At 40.2% G+C, this 21,839-nt stretch overlaps 1 protein-coding gene across 1 annotated transcript in view; it reads right to left on the reverse strand.

The window, feature by feature from the left end:
• LOC133269126 (protein kinase C-binding protein NELL1-like) overlaps window positions 1–21,839 on the reverse strand; it is a gene marked incomplete at its 3' end in the record, with an annotated part of 178,911 nt that overhangs the window by 89,016 nt on the left and 68,056 nt on the right. The window contains exons 8-11 of the mRNA XM_061453083.1: window positions 17,751–17,885; window positions 16,830–16,932; window positions 14,134–14,207; window positions 8,759–8,858 (exon numbers count right to left, since the gene is read on the reverse strand). Of these exons, the coding sequence (XP_061309067.1) occupies window positions 8,759–8,858; window positions 14,134–14,207; window positions 16,830–16,932; window positions 17,751–17,885 (412 nt within the window). The remainder of the gene's footprint in view (window positions 1–8,758; window positions 8,859–14,133; window positions 14,208–16,829; window positions 16,933–17,750; window positions 17,886–21,839) is intronic.

Raw genomic sequence — 21,839 nt, forward strand, 5'->3', positions numbered from 1 at the left:
AGAAGGAGGACCCGGGTAACTATAGACCGGTCAGCCTCACCTCCATCCCTGGGAAAGTGATGGAACACCTTATCCTTGGTGCCATCTTAAGGCATATCAAGGATAAGAGGGTTATGAGGGGCAGTCAACATGGCTTCACCAGGGGGAAATCATGTTTGACCAATCTCTTAGCCTTTTATGAGGAAATAACACGGTGGATGGATGATGGCAGAGCGGTGGATGTGGTCTACCTTGACATCAGCAAAGCATTTGACACAGTCTCCCACAGCATCCTCACAGCTAAATTGAGGAAGTGTGGACTGGATGATCAGGTAGTGAGGTGGACTGTGAACTGGTTGAAGGAGAGAAGCCAGAGAGTTGTAGTCTATGGGGCTGAGTCTAGTTGGAGGCCTGTAACTAGTGGAGTGCCTCAAGGGTCAGTACTGGGACCGGTATTATTTAATATATTCATCAACGATTTAGATGAGGGAATTGAGTGTACTATCAGCAAGTTTGCTGATGACACTAAGCTGGGAGGAGTGGCTGACACGCCAGAAGGCTGTGCTGCCATCCAGCGAGACCTGGACAGGCTGGAGAGTTGGGCAGGGAATAACTTGATGAAATATAACAAGGGAAAGTGTAGAGTCCTGCATCTGGGCAGGAACAACCCCAGGTTCCAGTATAGGTTGGGGAACAACCTGTTAGAGAGCAGTGTAGGGGACAGGGACCTGGGGGTCCTAGTGGACGACAGGATGACCATGAGCCAACACTGTGCCCTTGTGGCCAAGAAGGCCAATGGCATCCTGGGGTGTATTAGAACGGGGGTGGTTAGTAGGTCGAGAGAGGTCCTCCTTCCCCTCTACTCTGCCCTGGTGAGACCCCATCTGGAATATTGTGTCCAGTTCTGGGCCCCTCAGATCAAGAAGGACAGGGAGCTGCTGGAGAGAGTCCAGCGCAGGGCAACTAAGATGATTAAGGGAGTGAAGCATCTCCCTTATGAGGAAAGACTGAGGGAGCTGGGTCTCTATAGTTTGGAGAAGAGGAGACTGAGGGGTGACCTTATAAGTGTCTATAAATATATAAAGGGGGAGTGTCACGAGGACGGAGCCAGGCTCTATTCAGTGGCAAACAATGATAGGACAAGGGGTAATGGGTACAAACTGGAACACAAGAGGTTCCACTTAAACTTGAGAAGAAACTTCTTCTCAGTGAGAGTGACGGAACACTGGAACAGGCTGCCCAGGGAGGTTGTGGAGTCTCCTTCCCTGGAGACGTTCAAAACCCGCCTGGACACATTCCTGTGTAACATTATCTAGGTGTTCCTGCTCCGGCAGGGGGATTGGACTAGATGATCTTTCGAGGTCCCTTCCAATCTTTAGCATTATTATTATTATTATTATTATTTTGTGCCAAAAGACTGTTTCTATGCTCTTTCTATCCCAGGGAGTCAACATTTTACCTTGTGATCACTTCATGGCAAATTTATGACTTACAATGAGCCACAGGGACATTTCTCGGGGTGAACAAGTCCCAGGTCCCAGGTCAATTGCTCTTCTCTCTAACACTTTCTCCCAGGCACAAGCCACTGATTAGTTTTCAGTATCACATCACAGGCCTATGAAACCTTCACTGTTTGCCACCCCTGAAATTCATCAGTAGATCTGATGCCTACCCTAACTCTCCATTTTGTACCACTTAGAACCATCAACTGCTTTTAAAAGCTCTCCAGGAAAAACTGCAACGCTTTTGTTCCCCTGTTATCAACTCAAATAGGAACTGTTTCCATTCAGTATCACTCTTACTTTTCAAGCTTCAAGGCTGTTAAAAGAGCATAGAAGAAAGTAAGTGATACTCCAGTTCTGTAACTTGCATAATTAAGGGCTCTAAGGAACTTTTCATTGTTCTCCTCATTAGGAATGATACACCACCTCCTACATCTCTAGATTGCCTTGGCATTTATCACTATAAAAGGCCCGTGAAATGCTGTTTCCTATCTTTTGAAAATTTTCAATTTCCCATCACATTCCAGAAAACTTGTTCAACACCTCTGCAAGAAGAAAGTGGAAGCCACTCCTGTTAAGAGCATGCACTACAGCTTTGTATGTTACCAAGCTTTTACAGAACAAATGTAATTTACAGTTAACCAGCAGGAAAAAAACATGTACTCAATGGTACAGAAGAGTGAGGGTTCACTGTGCCTCTGCCAGAGTGGGAATATCATCAGTTGGATCAGAGGCTTCCCAAGTACTTTTCTTTTGCAGTGAAGATGCACATTTATCACTCCAAAAGAGCCAAGAGCTGCACACCAACAAAGTGCAGTTTTTGCATTTCTTAGAGCCTGGTCTCCTCTCTCCCCAGCTGGCATTTTGAAGGCAAGAAAATAATAAAATGCTATCAACTTTATATTAGTTCCTATTGGGCCTGAGTGCTGTTCCTGCTCTTCTGGCAAATAAAGGCCACCTTGTAGTTGGATTGTAATGTGAAGAATTTTTTTAGCTTGTTCTTCTCACCTTTAACAATCCCAATTCAGTGCCCAATTTAGATGACTATTTTAATTTTTTCTTACTCAGCAGAACAATCAGGAATGTACACAGGGCCACTGAGTACAACCACCATGCTTATATTCCTGACTGAAAAGAGAGCGACCTAAGCACTGATTTAAACATCAGTCTGCTCCTGCCCAGTCTACTCATGGAAGCAGTTACTTATCCCCAGGCAAGCAAAATGGAAAAGAATGCAAACATTGATTTTATTAATTCTTTGTGTGGAATGGACTATAATGTTACTTTAAAAAACCTATACAGATGGGAAAACCACCCCTTGATCCTGCAGTGGGATCTGAATCTCAACCTGGATGGCAGCTGGCAGAGGGCACACATTCCCATTGCCCAGGTGATAACAGCTCAGTTACTGACACTTCAAAATATTCAGCAAGGCCTTATAGCTGAGCAGTCACCTCCTCTCTAAATGTAAGAAATGGCTTCAAATAGAATTCATTGCTTCTGAGCAAGCAGACAACTGGAGAGGATTTGAAAGGAACAGAAATAGTTCTGATAATCTAAACTAATTTTGGGCCAATACAGATGACAAGTGAGCATGAATTACAATTACAGATAAACATATTCAGAACAGATGTCAGAAACCACCTTCTCCATACAGACACACACAGTCATAAATGTACACAACAGAAAGTCATTCAAGACATTCAAGGTACAATTAGATACTACCAACAAGGGAATTAAACAGTGAAGCGTGTGTTTCGAATGTTATGGGCCCGATGACCTCTGTCCCTTCCCCAGACAGTTCTGATAACATTACTCTGCCTTATCAAGGCTGTGGAAGAGTTTGCTCCCGTTTTCCTTAAGGCCAGATTTGTATCTTTCTACTTCTTTCTTCTGACTGTACAATGACCATTAATAGACTACTAAGACGATCCTGAAAATGATCAGATTTCATGCTAGCAGACAGAAAACTATCACTTCTGCAGCACCAGGAACTGCACAACTGACTAGGGCTGGTTCCAAGTCCCATCATCTCAACTTAAACATGTATTCCATTGTGGGACATCTCAACATTACTCTTATTTTTCCAAGATTCTTGACATCTTCAGGTTCCAGTTCCAAGAATCTGCTTTTCCAGAGCAGCATGTAAACTGGTTTGCACTGTCATCCAGTTAAGTACCTAATATATTTGATAATTTGGCTTAATTACTGCTTGAAGAATTCAAGAACTCATTTGAAACTACAGCTGGAATCAACATATCTTATATACACCTCTTCCTACATTTAGGGCAACACTACTGTGCCTCTCATTTTTCTGAGGGCTTTCTTATAACATCTGTAATGTTTTCTGTACTTCTTACAACACCCCTGGCTGTTCAATCCAAAATCTGAGTTCTGTTCTCTTGCTACTCAAGAAACTAACCTTCAGCAGTTCATATTCCACCATTTCACATTCCAGAGGCTTCTAAAAAGAATGCTGACAATGCTTCCATTAATAGCACTGGTAATGTTCCGGAGGTCCAAGGTAATTTCAACCTCAAAGTCTTTACTACTGGTAAGATTTAACCCCATGGTTACTATGTAAATGTGTAAAGTAAACCTGGAGGAGAATTCATAGGAAAAGTCATGAAATTTGAGCAGTTATCTCCTTTCATGATCTGAGTCAGTTTTTAATGAGTCATGAGATGTGAAACATTTTGAAGAGCAGCTTTTATGCCTTCAGAGACTATGTCAGACCACTGAGTGCTGGGACCACAAAACAGTAACTTCATAAATTCTTCCCAGTTGCTGTATCAATGCAGACCTTACTCCATACTCCTTATTTGCATGCTTTAGAATAATAGTACTTCACAGCCTAACAAGCTTACCAAGATTGTTTTTTTCAGACAAAAAGCTCTTCTAAATCCCAAATAATGTTACAACTATGTTTAGAAATAAACTAATTCATATTTAGCAACCTCCATTAAATCTTAATAAACCTAAAACCTTGAACCAACTCATACCTCACAGCAAGGAGTAAGAAACATTCCATTTCTGAAAAAGCAACCCTGTTTCCCAGCTAGATGGGGAGAGATGAGACACATGCCAACTGAAGAGCCTTCTCATCCTCTGAATGGAAGAATAAATACCTCCTTCAAACAAAACTAAACAATACAAATAATGGTGGCAGAAGACCCATTTTTAGGTTTCAGTGCTGTTTCCTGCCATGCAATGCACACTTGAGCTCATCAGTAGGATTCTTCACCTTCTGCTAACCAGCACTAACAGTCAATCCAAATCCACCAGGCAAACCATACTACAGGACAGCAAATAACGATTATTTTCTCCAGCAACTAAAGAGCTCTGTCCTTACACTCTCTCTGCTAAGCAGAGCATGACTAAAGCTGCTGGGGCTGTTAAGGCTATTCTCATATACCAAAATTGTGAGCATAACAACATAAAAATTCTCTCATGAAACATTATTTGAATCACTCATTCAAAGGAGAAAAAAATCCACTCTTTCAAGTTATACACTGTCTTTGGCAAGGAGAAAAACAGCTAAAGGGAACAATAAAACACTTCTATGACACTATTTTTTGTATTAGGTTTGTCCCTGGGCTATATGCAGCAGACTTGTTGGAAGAAAAATGAGTGATTTTCCAAAAGTAGTACAAAAGATATTTATTACACAATGATTCTTTGTACAATTTTAAAATTAACTAAAATTTCTGGAAGTGTAAAAGAGAGCTTAGTAACAGCACAGACTGTCCTGCTGAGAAGTAAAAAGGGACCACATAATTTAAGCAGTAATTTATATTTGTATTAAAGCACACAGATGAAGGGAAAAACTAAGTATTCTCTACATAACAATCAAGGATAGATCCTATACACAGATCTGATAAGGCCCATTTCTGCATTTAGGTCCATCAGATGACTACAGCAGAGTTCTTTCACACTCCCCCTGCCTTGTTGTAGTTATACAGTCATTTTACTGAAATACAGAAATCAGTTTTTAGCAATATATTACCTTTTGCTATACTGTAGCAAGCCTGAAGAATAAAAGGTGCTTGCTGTCTTCACCTCTCTAACCATTTACAAACAATAATGACCATCTAGGAAGCCACCAGCTGTAGACATTACAGTGTTCAACTCGCTCCTTTGCTGACTCACAATCTCCATCACCATAAATACCACAGGTTTATTTTTCTCCTTTCATACCCTATTTTATTTTAGGCACTTATCTATTATTGCAGTAGATATAACAGATTCCTGAAGAGGATGCATTCTCATACTGCAGCATCATGAAGTTTCCATATTTCTCTATGGTGTTTTCCTTCTGTTGATCCCCCACATTTATCCTTTCATTACATGGAAATTCCTCTGCTGCAACCAGGAAAGCACAAGCTGGAAACCTGCCACCCTTGCCCAATACAGCAAAGGTGTATTATTCTACAGATCATGATCAGATTGGGGCCCACAAGGATCCTGGAGAGGGACTCGTCATTAGGGACAGTACTGATAGGACAAGAGATAACTGGTTCAAATTTAAACAGGAGAAGTTCAGGTTAGGTATAAGGAAGAAGTTCTTTACTGTGACGGTGGTGAGGGTCTGGAATGGGTTGCACAAGGAAGTTGTGAATGCTCCATTCTTGGCAGTGTTCAAGACCAAGCTGGACAGAACCTTGGGTGACATGGCTTAGTGTGAGGTGTCCCTGCCCATGGCAGGGGGTTTGGAACTGGATGATCTTAAAGTCCTTTCCAACCCTAACTATTCTGTGATTCTACGATATTCAGTAGAAACGTTCTGTTTCCACAACTAGATACAAAGAAAGCACAAACTGAGATAAAAACAGAACATACCAGTCACTGGCATGCACTGATAAACTTTACATAGAATTGTTGTTCAGGTTTAACATTACTTGCAAATGTTGAATAATCTTCCTGTTGACTAACTAAAAGCCAAGCTAAGGGCCAATGCAGAGTTCTCTGTATCAGCATACACTTAATCTGAAATATACACATGATGTGCAAATCACAAAATCCCAGACTGGTTTGGGCTGGAAGGGACGTTAAAGCTCATCCAGTTCCAACCCCCTACCACAGGTAGGGACACCTTCCACTAGATCAGGTTGCTCCAAGCCGGACCTGAACACTGCCACAGATGGGGCAGCCACAGCTTCTCTGGGCAACCTGTGCCAGCACCTCATCACCCTCACAGGGAAGAGCTTCCTAATGCATAATCTAAATCTCCCCCCTGTCACATGATCCATGTCAGCTTCCAATAAACACTCTGATTACTCAGGAATGTATTTACTATGATATTTGTAAAGCTCCTGCTTGGACAATAAATCTCAAAGCAATTTCTGAAAGAGGCAGTTACTGCAAACCGGGGAGGATTCTACCCTTTCCCAGTAAAGGATGTGTTCGTACAGGACAGGACAAGACTCTATGGCTTGCTCACCACAGCAGAGGGCACCAATTTGCATGACAAAACCCACACCAAATATGGAGTTCTTAAAAAAGATCCATGTTTATCACCAGCACTCAACCTATGACAAAATTATATACTACCATTTTGGGTTGCATGCAACTGAAGCACAAGTGCCAAGCAACATGGATTCTTCAAGATATAAAAAGCAAGTTAGGAGTGCCAACTTCAATTCATGCCTTTGTAAAGCTGACAACATGAATCATATCTTAAGCATAATTTTCAAAAGAATGTTAAAAAGCAAAGATGACATACAAAAGGACATGGTGCTGGTTTAGCATCAGCTAAAGCAGAACTGAAGGGGAAGTTTCATGTATCAGTTTGCAAGCACCATGGATCAGAATCCACAGGAAGTCAAAGTATGATTCCTGCCAGAGATCGTCACGTAAGTCTACATATTTGTGCTATCTTATAAATAATAAAACCAGTTTGGGGATGAATATCTAAAACAAGTACCTATCATTGACAATAGCACAGAACTGAATAATTATAGAACTTATCTTTCATCAACTTGGAAGCTTTCAGATTCCTAATGCTTTTAAGTGACGAGGATAATTTTGTCAGTATGGCACCACATCAAACTGGGCCATCTGTTAAGAAGTATCATTAAGACGTCCAGCCTCTGAGGGACAGAGAAGCAACACTTGCTGCTTGCTTTAATAGTTACAGATGTTTCTAGAAGCATTTGAACAAAATTAATGGGTATACTCTTAGATGTAGCAAGCAGTCTCAGATGTGCTGGTTCCTACAACAACGTGCATCTGCTTCAATTTCAAGGCCTTAGTCATTATTTAACTATGCCTATCTATTAATTCATATTTACTGGCTAAGGGAGCAATTCAGAGCCCCTTCACTGGCATCCATCATGACACTGCAGGAATTACCCACAGGCAAGACAAGTGGGTGCATCACTAAAGTCTAGCACCCAAGCCCTGCTCAGAGACCAGGCTCCCCTTAAGCTCAGCTGAGCCTCAGCGCTGGGAGATATGGAAGAGAGGCACAAGACAGACACACACAGACAATAATCATCCCAACACCTTCCACCCAACAGCTCACTGATTACAACCCACTAAGAAGAAAGCTTGTTCCAGTTCTCCAGCCTTGGGATACCTGCATTTCCTCATTTAAGGGCATTTCCTCAACTAGGATTTTACCTACAGCTTGTTCAGTCTGCTCCACCACCACACAACCAGGAATCCCCAGGGCTGAGAGGGAACCAGCTAGAGTACCCTGCATCTCAACACCCCATTGGAAGGGGGAATAATGGGATTCTGGGATCCTGGGCTATTTTTTCATGTTTATTCAGCAATTGTCCAACTTAATTCCTAAGTGAATCCTAGTGTGCTCAGATCTAAATCAACTTCAAAATATCCATTAAACTCGAATATTATTATTATGATGATGATTTTGAAACAGAGAGTTTAAAACCCCATTTCCAAAACCCTGTGTATTTAGTTCACTTGCAAGTTTAAGCAACATAAAATGCCTCTTCTGCAAACAGAACTTCTTCCTAGTGGGAATTCTTAAGAGATACTAGGCCCTTTCTCCTCTGACTCTTCCTTTCCTCCCTCTCCAAGTCTTTTCTCCCTCTCTTTCCCTCTCCCTAGTTCAGAGCAATTATTATTCAGCTTTTTATCTAGTAAGTCTTCTAACCAAAAGAATATCATAGACTGGTTTTATATGAAGGTAATTATAGAATCAGGTCAACAGAAGTACCAAATATCTCATTAAAAAGGAATTGTTCTTTGCAGTGTATCCCCCTGTTGAGTCAGCAACTTATGTTCCTTCCAATGCACAGTCTCTGGCTTACCTCTACAAACACTGCAACACTGGTTCTCTGGAAGAACATGATCTTGTTCTGAGCAGTTCAGGGAAGGACAAGCCTCTGTGACTTTTACTAAAACTCCATTCTGAAAATAAAGAACATTTTTATAACATTACATGGATGAAAACATTACATGGATGAAAACATTACATGGATGAAAACATTACATGGATGAAAACATCACGTATTTTTCAATCTACAACTCTAGCAAATTCCAGTAACAACACTGGTAAACGAGCAGGCAGAAAGCCAAATTCATTCTTTCTACCACAACATCTTACTTGAAGTTATCTACTTAGATAATTCTCTGCCCAGACTTGAAAGAAAAGGAATTAAAGGGGGGAAAAATAAAAAGCTCAAAATACTACAGTAGTTTTTCCAAATGTGTTGTCTCCAAGTACAAGTACAGCTGTTTTCCTTTCAAGTATTTGAAGGAACTAAAGAATCTCACTCCAGGATTTTGCCAGTCTTCCTGCTTTAACAGGTCCAAATTTGACTCCTGTTTCATATGCTACATAACTCACTGATAAGTTATTCAACTCAAACACAGCTGAGAGAAGATCAACATTTTCATGTCATGGATTGTTCTGCTGTATCCAATTGAAAGGATCTGTTTTTTAGAATAACCCAACACCTCATTGCTACAATTTAGGTCCCTCAAAGGTATGGCAAAGCAGAAATCCCATCTTGAGGTATCCACATAGAAACTGCTGTATAAAATGGAAATCAAAGCCAACATATTTTGATTTCTGTTTGATTTGGAATAAGACTGTGCATGGGAGGCCTAGTTGCTGGTAGAGCCCTTCCGGGGAGATTGTAAACCAGAATTTACTCCATCTTCTTCCTAACACCATTTCTCCAGACCAAACAGCTGCCCTGCTCTTCAGTACATTGTTTCTTAACATCTTGTCCCACAATAGCTTTCTCTTCTCCCCAATCTCACCTCCAGCCTTTCCCAGACCACAATTTACTTCTCCGACATCCTTTCTGCAGCTATGCCATCACTGCAAACTGGTGAATGGAGCAGAGATTAACAACGAGGAGTTTTGCTCAGTAGGAGCTACAATAACTATCCCACAGGACTGTCCACATCAGAGTAATCCCATTTTCCAAAGGGCTGTGAAACTCCACTAAGAAAGCAGGCAGCCTGCTATATTACAAAGACACTGTTTTATTAGGAATCTAGCCCCTATTCCTCCCAAAATAGTTTGAGGATGCCTCAGATGGTGGAACAAAAAGATGGAATGAGAGCTTCTGCTTTCTTCAAAGAAATAGATTACCTTTTCTAGCTACCACGTTTGCAGAGAAAAGGTTATAAATATGATCCAAACACATCTAGGGCTAAGAAAGCAGAGGAAAACCAATACCAAAAGAAGATAAAATATGTCATGAATGTCACCATTCTCATAATGAGGGATTAGAGAGGTGATTTTGAACAGAGGATATTGAAAACACCCGTGTGTCTACCCATCTACCCTGTTTGAAGAAACACCCCCTACATAGAGCCACCCTGCAAGCCAGAAGCAGCTTCTGTATTCACAGGACACTGCATCACACCGTGCCACAAGACTAGCTCGGGTACCAGAACCAGTCCAGGTCAAACCCTTGCTGGTGATGAGCCTCCCCAGCTATGACACACTGCTTCAGCTGTGTCACTGCAGGCTCCAGAATGAGTTCTCATGGCACCAAGCCACCCTACACAGTTCTGAACACAGAAATACCTCCTCTACAAGGTGCAAATGTGCACAAGGTGCTTCGCAGCTCCCAGGACTTGCAACTGAGAAGAGCAGCATACCTGGAGAATGCAAACCTGACTGTTGCTACTCACTGCCACTACCACTGCTGCTCACTGCCCTGAGATTGCAGTTTTAAAGCGAAGCAGTAGCAAGTAATTTTTCTCGCTACCCAACTGTCTTTACTGGCAAGTTGCAGCAGCTGCTGTCAAGAAAAATCATATAACAAACCCCACAGGCATCAGGTTTTCCAAAAGCAGCTCCCTACAGCATCACATACAGCATGCATCATTGAAGCAAGTGCCCACACAAGTACAGTGAAGTTAATGGCCTCCTTCTGATCTCACTTCCATATGTGAAAGGGAGAAACCCCTCTGGTTGCCTGTGCAACTGCAGCAGCAAAGGTGATAAAAGAACCAGACACACTGAGCCGTCATTTACTATCACGTTATCAAATTACCAGCTGGAAAAGCTATGGCCATAACTCATTGCCTGTTCAAGCTCAGACCAGACAATTGCAGAAGCAAGGGTACAGTAAGTCAACATATGGAGAAAAAGCTTTGAGTGACAACAGGTCTGGTCAGAAAGATGGCAAGATATCATATGAAAGTCAGATCAGTGATCAGGATGAGATAAATTCAATCCAAGCTCACACCTTCTTTAGTGAATCATAAGGAGATGAATAAAAATAAAAAATAAAACAAAAAACCCACACAAAAAGTTGTGAATTCCTTTCATTTAAAGACAGGAAGATTTTCTTTCCCCAAGTTTCACATTTTTTGCAGAACTCGTGTCTTGGGAAAGCAAATCAAACGTATTTGTATAATTAAGCTTTAAATTAAAATTAGATTAAAATGTTTCCATGTTGAGTATTCTTTGGATTCAAATCAATTTGTTCTAAGCTAGTACAGATCCAATTATAAGAATTATCATCATTAGATTTCAGATTTTATTCACTGAGATAAGTACGAAGAGTTCACACTTCAGCATTATTGCTTCAGGCAGCCTTAGAAAAATTACTAACTTTTTATACACATTCACTTCTGTAGTCATAGAATCTGGACAGAAATAGGTGTCAAAAACACATTCTTCTGAAACAAATAGATCAAGCTCCAGTTGTGACATCCAATCCACAAAGAATCCGATCTGGATTCAAATGTTTACAACAAGGCAATTCCACTTCTTGTCATTACACAGGTAAGTATGTTAAAAAGAATTGGCTATCAGCCTAATTAGAGGCATACAGTGTAAATCTAAACCACAAACAGCTCAGCTCAGATGATGAGCTCTGGAAAATAATAGCAAGATTTTAGATAAGGTTATTTAGGAACTTTTGTTGTCCTTTGGGGTTCCCCTCACACACACCCCCCTTGTTTTAGCTGTTCTTGATCAGCCTTTCAGGAGAACGTTCCAGGTAGTGTCCTCAGCTGTCACTCTGGGAACAACATTTTTCCATATCTTTATAAGGAAAAACTTTCTAGTCCAGGTTCCTGAAAGCCACTGGAGCCCTGACTAGCTGGGAATGGCTGTTCATCAGTAATATCTGTGCTTATGGTAAGAAGATGTGCTTCATTAATACATTTTTAGTCCTGATTAGTTTTCAGAAACTAAAAAAAAAAAAAACAAAAAACAAAACTGCTCACAGCCTGATAAAGAAAATCTGGGATCTATCTGGATCTATCAATACTATTAACGGTATTTTTGTTAAATGGAAAAAATATAAAAGTTAAAAGCCTCTTAGGCTTGGATCAGGGCCTGTGCAAATAATAACTTATCTATCTACAAATAAAGACTGAAATGTGAAATTTCAACTTGACTTTTTGATATTATCCCACCTACAAATACATCCTCCTTTACAGACACAAGTGCTACTCCCTGAGACTTTTAAGTCACCTCTATGAACACCAATAAATTGACAGTTGATGTGTACCCTCTACTGGTGAGGCAGTTGGCATTGTCAGCCAAGGGGGATTTAGAAGACCACATCTGACCACAGATCAGATTTGACCAGGGTGTAAGTGGAGCCCCACTGGAGAGCCACTTTGAGCTGGTACTCCTTGGAGCAGCAGGTCTGCAGTCAGGGACTCTCCCTTTGGGTCGGGACGCTGCCCAAGGAAACTCCTCAAGGTTCAGAGCCCTCCCTTCATGAGGTGAGTGACTGTGCATTTGGGACCACTGGTCAGAAACTTGAAGAATTGATTCTTTAATCAGTAGTGTAGTGACAAACACGTGACATCACAAATCTGTAGCTGATGATCATGGAGCTTTAATTGAGCTTAAACAATAAATTTCATTTTATCTCAATTTATTGGTTCCATGACAGAATCCACTTAAAAACTGAGTCATAATGACAAGCTTTGCCAGTGAGGTTTAATGGTTTCTTTGATCTTAAGGTCCTTTCCAACCCTAACTATTCTATGATTCTAACACAGCTCTGAAAATAGCAGGTTGGGTTTTTTCCCTTTTCTTTTTTTGAGGCATGAACTCATGTTTTTCATGGTATCGCATCCGTAGGTGCTGTTTCATTTTATCAACAGTCTCCATTAAGATGTAACTAATACAAACAGCAACGCTGCTGCAATTAGCGTTGGCATATCAATTTCCTTTAATGCACAAGTTCTTTCACTGTTACTTTAGTACTTTCTAATATAACAGATATTTGATGGTGAGTATTCATGAATTTATTAGCATACTTACAATGAAAAATATAACACTTTCATTTAGAGCACAGAGAATTTCTACAGATAACAGTCAGATCACTCTGGTTTCACTTTAATGTGAAAATCCTCTTCATCTTATTTTATATAGGTACATTCCCTGCCAAATAAGCACTCTATGTCTTATAATAGTAACAGGCATCTTAGTCTGTCTTCAAGGAAATCACCTTGCCCACATATTTGTATATACAATGTTCAGCACTCCTATACAGCTAAACACTAACAGCAGCAAAATGATTCTGCATAACAGGCTGCTTTCACATCCTCAACCAGTTATTGTCCATTTCCATTAGCAAACATCAAACTGCTACTCTGTACACTCAGCTACAAACACAACAATAACCAGGTCATTGTAATCTTTGTCAGTGCTCTGATATTCACTAACACTCCCTGAATGCTCCTATCTAATACAGCCTCCATTTACTTGGGTTCTAAATATTGGCTGTAATTGTCTAAGTGTTACAAACTTGCCAAGGCAGGCCCCAATAGCATCCCACACTTAGCAATTTACCTCTATTATTAGCAGGGTTACATACAGTTTAAATCCTAGGGGAAATATGGAGTAACTTGAATAATATAAGCCAGGTTGCTTAAAATTTTAGCAATTTTGCTGAAAATTAGTAACTGCTTCAAGACACTGCTGCCTTTTTCTAGGGTTCATGAAAGTGGGGATCAAAGAGAAAACATCTTTCCAAGTCATCTTGCCCATGTTTTTATTACCATGCAAAGATCATATCGTTGCCTTGTCTTTGTATTTGTGGCTTTCAGTGACTTCAAGGTCACCTTTTCAAGACAACAGATGTCACATTTGTGGAACGAAGCCTGAAGAAATGCACTAACTTATCATTGTCACTTCTGAACAGTACATACACATTTAAAATTAGGGAAAGTATATAGAACCAAAACTTACTCGACACTCCCTGCAGCTCTTGTTTAACACTCGTTGACCTTCTGCCAGCACTTTGCCCCCATAGATACACTTGGCTGTAATTGGAGAGAAAAAGGAGGGAGATTAAAAATAAAGTTGAAAAGAAATCACAACCACAGAATGGTGACAAAGTCAAAAGGGACCTGAAAGCTCATACAGTTCCAACCCCCTGCCACAGGCTGGGACAGCTTCCACTGCACCGGGTTGAGACCAAGTTGCTCCAAGCCCTATTCAAGCTGGCCTTGAACACTGTCAGGCATGGGTCATCCTTGGAATTCAACAAAGCTTTAAAAGTTTCCCGAGACAAGGCATAGGCACAGTGAAAGTGGAAATACTGAAAGCACTCAGTTATCCAAAACAGTCCCAGACTAATAACTCTTTCACTTCAATTTCTTTCCTAAACACCAAGGGAAGGGAACCAAGCTCTTACAGGTGTATGTGTGTCCCCTTTATAGGGGAAACCAAAAGGAGTCTTACTGTCACGGCCAGTTTGATTCCCAAATTTTAAACATAAAGGACTGCTAGCTCAATCTTCAGAAACCTTCAGACATAAATTTGCTTCTAAGAACTTACTTTTAGTTTCAACTTACACTCTTGAAAATCCGTATTGCTTTAAGAAGAGATAAACAAAAAAAAAAAAAAACAAAAAAAAAACCACGAGAGGACAAGGTTTTCAGGAGAACAGAGTTTTCATCATCAACCCAGTTTTCATCATGTATTTAAAAAACAGGCTTTTTGCTTTTGGCATCCTTATTTTCCTAAAGATGCCCTAGTTTTTATACCTGACTTGTGATCTCCCCTATGAGGAAAACTTCAGATCTGGAAGCTTTGTTTAAATTAGAAACCTCAGTAACTATTTTTAGGAGAAGAAGTGATCTTCCTACTTATTCTCCTAACATCACTGCTTTTAACAAAAGAATGGATGCACCAGACAGCAAGTTAATGCACAACTCAGAAAAATTATGATATTTCAAACAAAATTATAGTCTTTTGTCAAATATTAGTTGAAAGGCTACACAAGATGTCAGGGATCAAAACAGAACTGCCTCATTTTTAAAACCCTTAACATGTCAGATATCAGAGTTACTCTATTCGTTAACCCTCAACTAAGACGGGAACCTGTTCAAGAATCCAGCCATTCACTAATCCCTAGAGACAGTAAATTACAACTGATGATTCTATCAGAGCTAAATAGGAAAAGCACAGAGAAATTAACACCTGCAGCGCAGCTCTTCAGAAAGCTTCAGTAATTACTACTAGCTACCCAAAAGTGACTGACTCTGGCCTCAGTACATCATTCTGTGAAGAAGCTGGCATTTACAATCAATTTCAATCAACTCCCATACATCTCTTCCCATTGACTGACATGCTGAGTTCTCATCAGAATAACAAGTCAAGTTTGTGCCAATCACTGACAAAAGGCAAGTTTGATTGTTCGTCTTCCCATTACAAATCACAGAAACAGTTTACTCACAGGGATATACGTTGAATCTACACGTTTTTGCCTTATGACTCCTTGGTGTCAGATTTTGACTGCTGTGCAGGCATGCATGTGAGCAAAGGAGTGGCAAGAGAAGCATCCAGATTCATGAAAGAAATTTCTAGATTCTCAGCATTACAAATACAAATATTCTGAGACAAAACCCACAGGCCAGCATGGCCACTTCACCATCCCAGCACTCTGCTCATAAACACATTTAGTAACCAAAGCACTCATGCTAACACATAGCTGAGAGAACGGACATTACATGAGTAAACAAGGGCAAGTGCAAGATCACAGCTAAAGGGCATTTGTGTATGGGACTAATGAATTCAGTGACTGAAAAAGGGTGACAGAATGCTAAAAAAAAAAAGTGTTACTATTTTTCTAATAGATCTTAAAGTAATTCAACATCTCTGTCTTACTGTCTTAATGAATTATTAAAACACTCATGCATGAAGTTTACTACTTTCCAAGAACCGGGGGGGGGGGGGGAGGGAGGGCAAGGAATACATATATATGTGTATATACAAACACATTATTTGTGCTTATGGTAACACTGGCATCAGTATTCAGCTGAAATTTCCATAGATAAATTGTCTTTGCCCCATGTACTACTGTTAAGGCTACAAATACTGAATATTCCTTCCAGAACGTTACTTACAGCTTTCATTTCCAGGAGAACGGACTGAAAGCTGGCAATAACATTGATCTTAAAATCTACTTTTTTTTTTTCTTCTCATGAATTTATTCTGAAGTTCAACACAGCAAACTAACACTCCATGCAATGATACTAACCCAGGGTCTGAAGTTATTATGCTTATTTTAGACAACAACCTTCCAACCCAAAATAAAAGACAGGCACAAAGATAACAGCTCAGTTTACTACTCATCGCTACATCAAGTTCAGACCATAGACTTGATGCTCTGCAACATCAGCAGGAGATACAAGCTGAAGCCAAGTAAAAGGCTTTGCAGCCCCAAGCAAACAGATTAACAACTTTACACTGACAATAGATAAAATGACAATCTCAGAAATTTGCTTCTTCATTTCACAGCAATTATTTATTTCCTCTTAAATCTGTGACTCGTGGTACACCTGAACTACCAAGACCTGTGAAAGTCATAAAATGTGCCTGCTTTCAGGACAAGTTTCACTGCTTAAATAGAAACTCAAAGGTCTGTGTAATGTACTTACCCTTGCAAACTTTGCAGCACTGGCTTTCCACATGCACTGGGAGAGCATCAGGAGGACAATCCAGAGGGGGACAGGACATCCTGCGGCACTCCACAGCTCCACTCTAAGCAACAACAATTGCAATTAGCAAGCATTTTATACAAAACATAACAGACCAAAAACTATGAAATGAAAACAGCCTTTGTGGAATACAGACTCAGCCTTCAGGAACGAGTGTAAACCTGTCCAGCTACACAGTTGAAACAAAATACATCTCAAGGTGAACCACCCCATTTTGATACTATTACTGGTTTTACCCCACTTGCCCTGAGCAAAGCACTTTAAGTGGAAAACATAAGCCCATCTCGACAAGAACGTAAGCACCACTCAAGTGCCAATCATCTCGGAGATTTTTAACAACCAGTTTTCTATTTTCCTGAGCAAACAAAGATTCTCTTCAGATATTTATCAAATCATTTTAAGGAGACAAGATTTACACACTAATTCTCTTCTGTTCCTTGGGTTTTCAGTGATCAACACCAAAAACAGAATCTGCAAATTGTTACCATGCAAGGCGCAACTAAGCAGCTATGAATACTGTTAAGATAATGCTTCCTTTCTGAAAAAACTACTGCAGTGAAAACAATTCCAAACCAAACACAGACAAAGCCAGGCTTTCATCCCAAAACCAGAAAGTCCTCACAGATATAACAAGAGCAAATATGAAAGCACTGTCAAGGGAAAGCAGATTTTATTTCTGAAGCTGCCACATGGGCTGTGTCAGGTATTTATTGATTTATGTCACTATTTCCCTCCCTATTGTTCACACTGCCTCTGGATGCACACTAAAACCAGAATAATTCTCAGTTGCTATTATGTATTCAAAGACCATTTCCATGTTTTAATTAGGTCCTACTCCTTCAATTCATTAGGAATTCTTACTTTGCATGTGCAATTCCTGCAGTGATCATCTTCAACCCATGAGTCTTTGTCTCTATAGATCAATCCATTTACTTGACAAGTCTTCTCACAATGACAGTCTTCCAATTGACTCAGTCTTGTTTCTGCATAGTTTAACTATAAATGAAAGAAATTTGATGAGACTTCTGCAATCCAGGCACACAATTTAGAAAAGCAAATATGAGAAAGCATTTTACTTATTTTTAGCCAAACCACGTCTGAATGCAATCTTTTCTAAACACTGAACCAGGATGCCATCAGGTATCAACTAACCCCACTCCTTGAATTTGGATGGAGTTATCCATGCTGACAACCGTTTATGACTCGTGCAGCTGTCTTTTCTGCTGTAACAAACCACACTGCAATGCCCTCAGGAATGCCCAAGCACCACCAAAAGTACACAAACTACAATGGTAGGTTGGTTTTGTGTTTTTTTCTTTTTAAATCTGAACTGCTCATCAACCTGATCACTCATCAGAAAGCACAAAGACTGTCCTAATCACCCCAACCTCCTCACTGTTAAGCAGCAGCCAGACTAGTTACTTTCTGACTTTTAGAAAGGTCTTAACCTTGTAATAGCCAGAGAGTTTTCAAGGGGAAAGCAAGTGTAGTACAAAATATTCCCAGACTGTGATGAATGAAGAAGCCATGCTCCTGGAGTAAACCCTGGGCTGGTGGGTAGCTCTTACCATGCCTTGCTGCTCCCATCACCACCTCAATGCCAACATAAAATGTGTATGAATATGTATGAAGAAGCTTAAGTTGATGCATCTCATGGCAGCATTCCAATACCTGAAGGGGCCAGCAAGAAATCCGGAGAGGGACGTTTTACAAAGGCATATAAAGGATAAAGGGTAATAGCTTTAAACTGAAGAGGGGAGAGATAGATTAGATATTGGGAAGAAGTTCTTCCCTGTGAGGGTGCTGAGGCTGCCCCATCCCTGGCAGTGATCAAGGCCAGGTTGGATGGGGCTTGGAGCAACCTGGTCTAGTTGAAGGTGTCCCTATCCCTGCCTGTGGCACAGGGTTGGAACTGGATGAGCTTTAAGGTCCTTCCCAACCCAAACCAGTCTGGGATTGATGAACTTTTACAAGTGTTAACAACTGCACACTAGCAATTTCTTTGTTTACTGATGAGATACTATGCAATACTGAGAAGGCACAATGCTCATTCCTGTCGGAGCATAAAAGAACAAGGCTTTCTGAACCACCCTCTCCTAAACCCTATCACAGACCTCCCCTTCATAAAGGTACCACCTCACCATCCTCCAAAGAGGAACACCCCTATCTATGCACACCTTGTTCCCAGTGCCATCATCTCTCATCCCTCAAAGAAAGGGATAAGAAAACACAGAATAACTGCAAAATTACTTTCCTACTTACTAATGCTAATAAATATATGAATACAGACTTAATACTTAAGTAATTATGTGCCTTTTCCATGCCCCAGAACTGCCACTGCTCTAAAAATTACCCTGGTGCCAGCTGGACAAGAGTTTCTCAAGGTCTTGATTTTTTACCTTCACATTTTTCTTATGTGTGTAAGTCATTAAATAGCAAGGCTACCTAAGTCTGGCAGAAGACAAGATGAACGCATACACTATCCTGCTATGATGCTATTATCCTACATTATAGGTTGATACATTTAAATAGTAGCAAATTTTATTAAACAAGGCACGTACAGTGCTATTTTTTACATAATGCCATATACCTGAATTTCATGAATTTCCATCCTCTAAAAACCCATCCACTTTAAATGTAAGTATTCTAACAAGTCCTTTTTCATTCCTGCCAGTCAAACACCAACTTATTTAGGGGAAACAAAAAGAAAATATATTTATCAGCAGTCCTTATGAGAGAAAGCCCTGAATAAAAGCTCTTTATTTCTTAAGTTATTACTCTGGGATAACAGGGGATTGATCCTCAGCAAACCCAGACTCAGCATCATCCGGTTACTTCAAAACTGCTTTTTGCATTTTAGAGGCAAAACTATCCTCTTACTGAGCTCCTTGTTTCCAGTAGAAACCCTTTTCAGCTCACTGCATTTGCAGAATATCAAAAATATTCAGTTTTGGTAGAGATGTTTGATTTGACTTACACTATTTATGCATCTTGTACTTTATTTTCTTAAATGAACATTCCAGTATAAGTGCACAAATTTTAGAAAGGACTCTAGAATTTCAGATTTGAAAGTGACACTTGTCCTGGAAATTATTCCCTAGAAAGAGAAGAAAACCCTAACAAAATAAATATTTTCAATTTTTTAACTTTTTCTGTCATTTACATTATCTTGATAAGTTTTACATACTTGAAAACCATTTACCTCCTCATCTAAGAAATATCTTTAAACATAGCATATCCATCAAACAGATCACCAGAAGGCATGCACCAAGAAACCCTCTGACATGCAGAGGTTAATGAATGTGTCACAGCCCACAGAACCTGTTCAGAAACAACATTTAACTGTTACCTGCTCTACTCGAGTGACCAGAAATATTCCTTTGCTTCTAGACTTCAAGCGTTAATTGAAAGGCTTCTAGAACAATGAATTCTTTCAAACTAGCTGAAATATCCTTCCAAATGTTGCCAAGTACTCCTTGCTTTCCTATATATCGCTCCCATATGATACACCTATATCTATATTAGTACCATTTGGGGTTAGAACTGACAAAGGAGACACAAACCTTCACACTTCCTTCACATCTCTCCATCTTTCATTTGCATTTGTCTAACAAATAAACTCCATTTCCTGCTACATGCACTTTTCCTGGACAACACTAATTCTGAAACAACCACAATGAAAGAGTAGTGGACTGCTGTAAGTGGAAAGGAACTCACAATGAAGGACTGGCCCAACACCATTTTATGGAAGCACAGTCTTTGTAGTACACATACTGTGTTATTTGCTTCCCCCTGTAAAGTACTAGCAAGCGAAAATATAATCAACAGCAGGGAAATAAAGTTACTCAGTACAGTGCATAATTGGAACTTGCTCATACCACCAACAGGGCTCAAAATAATTGCCTCTCTTTCACAGTACCAGCAGCAAACTTAACTAAAAGCTTCACATCTCGCATTCAGAGTCAGCCTGTCCGGAGCCTATCAGGGAGTAAGTGTGTTGTCAGGATAATGTGCAGACTCTCTACAAACAAAGTTTTCTCTTTCTTATTAGGAAGGAAGAGAACACTTAAAGGCAGCACAGTAAAGCATAATGCTTTTACTCTAGTAGCACTGTTACGCAATCCTGGTTTTGAAATCCCTGTTTGGTACCTACGCTGGGATCTACAGGCTTTTTGTAGTTGCACTTAAATCCGTAAGTAATTATTGCATAAGGGCTGTTTCAGGTGAGACAATTTATTGTCCTTTACCAGATGCCTCACCAACATTAACCTGAAGAATTGTTCACAGACTGCCCTTTAACACGCATCAGGGGTTCAGTCACCTCTAAAACACAAGCTTCCTACCCCAAAACTTCACCACAGCCTTAACTGAAGGACCCTGGCTAGCACAGAGGTTGACTGTGTGTTGCAGGAGCGGAGCCTAAGGAAAATCTCCAAAATCAAAAAAAGAAACCAAACACACCAAACACTACAGCTTCCCATTCAGCCTATTCACAATCCGAAAATAAAAATAAAGAACAAATTAATTACAAATAATACAAACTACCAGCAAGCACAATACAAACCACCACCTGGAGCTGGGTTAACTTGAACACTGGTAAAAAACATTGACCAAAGGTGATGCCAAGGTCACAGAGCCAATAGCTTCACAGGCGTTTCCGTTTTGGGCTCCCACTGCAATTCCAAGGAAGGAGACTACGCCAGTCCTGAAGACTTCATAGGGCTTCCCACAAGCAAATACACGCCCTCTGACAGCACCACACGGTGAGGGAATTGTGTAGGGATTTCACTCCTTTGCTTCTACATTTATCCCTCAGCGTGAAAAGGAAAATCATGCTAAGGCTTCTTACAAACGAATCAGACTCTGGGCATTTTGTCACTATCATACAAATAAGACAGACAATAGAAAACGTATAAGGCTTAAGTGACATCCCTGAAGCTATATCCATAA

Source organism: Pezoporus flaviventris, unplaced genomic scaffold, assembly GCF_033815535.1.
Source record: "Pezoporus flaviventris isolate CSIRO_AGI_PZ_B2104156 unplaced genomic scaffold, CSIRO_AGI_Pfla_v1 ptg000014l, whole genome shotgun sequence".
Lineage (NCBI taxonomy): Eukaryota > Metazoa > Chordata > Aves > Psittaciformes > Psittacidae > Pezoporus > Pezoporus flaviventris.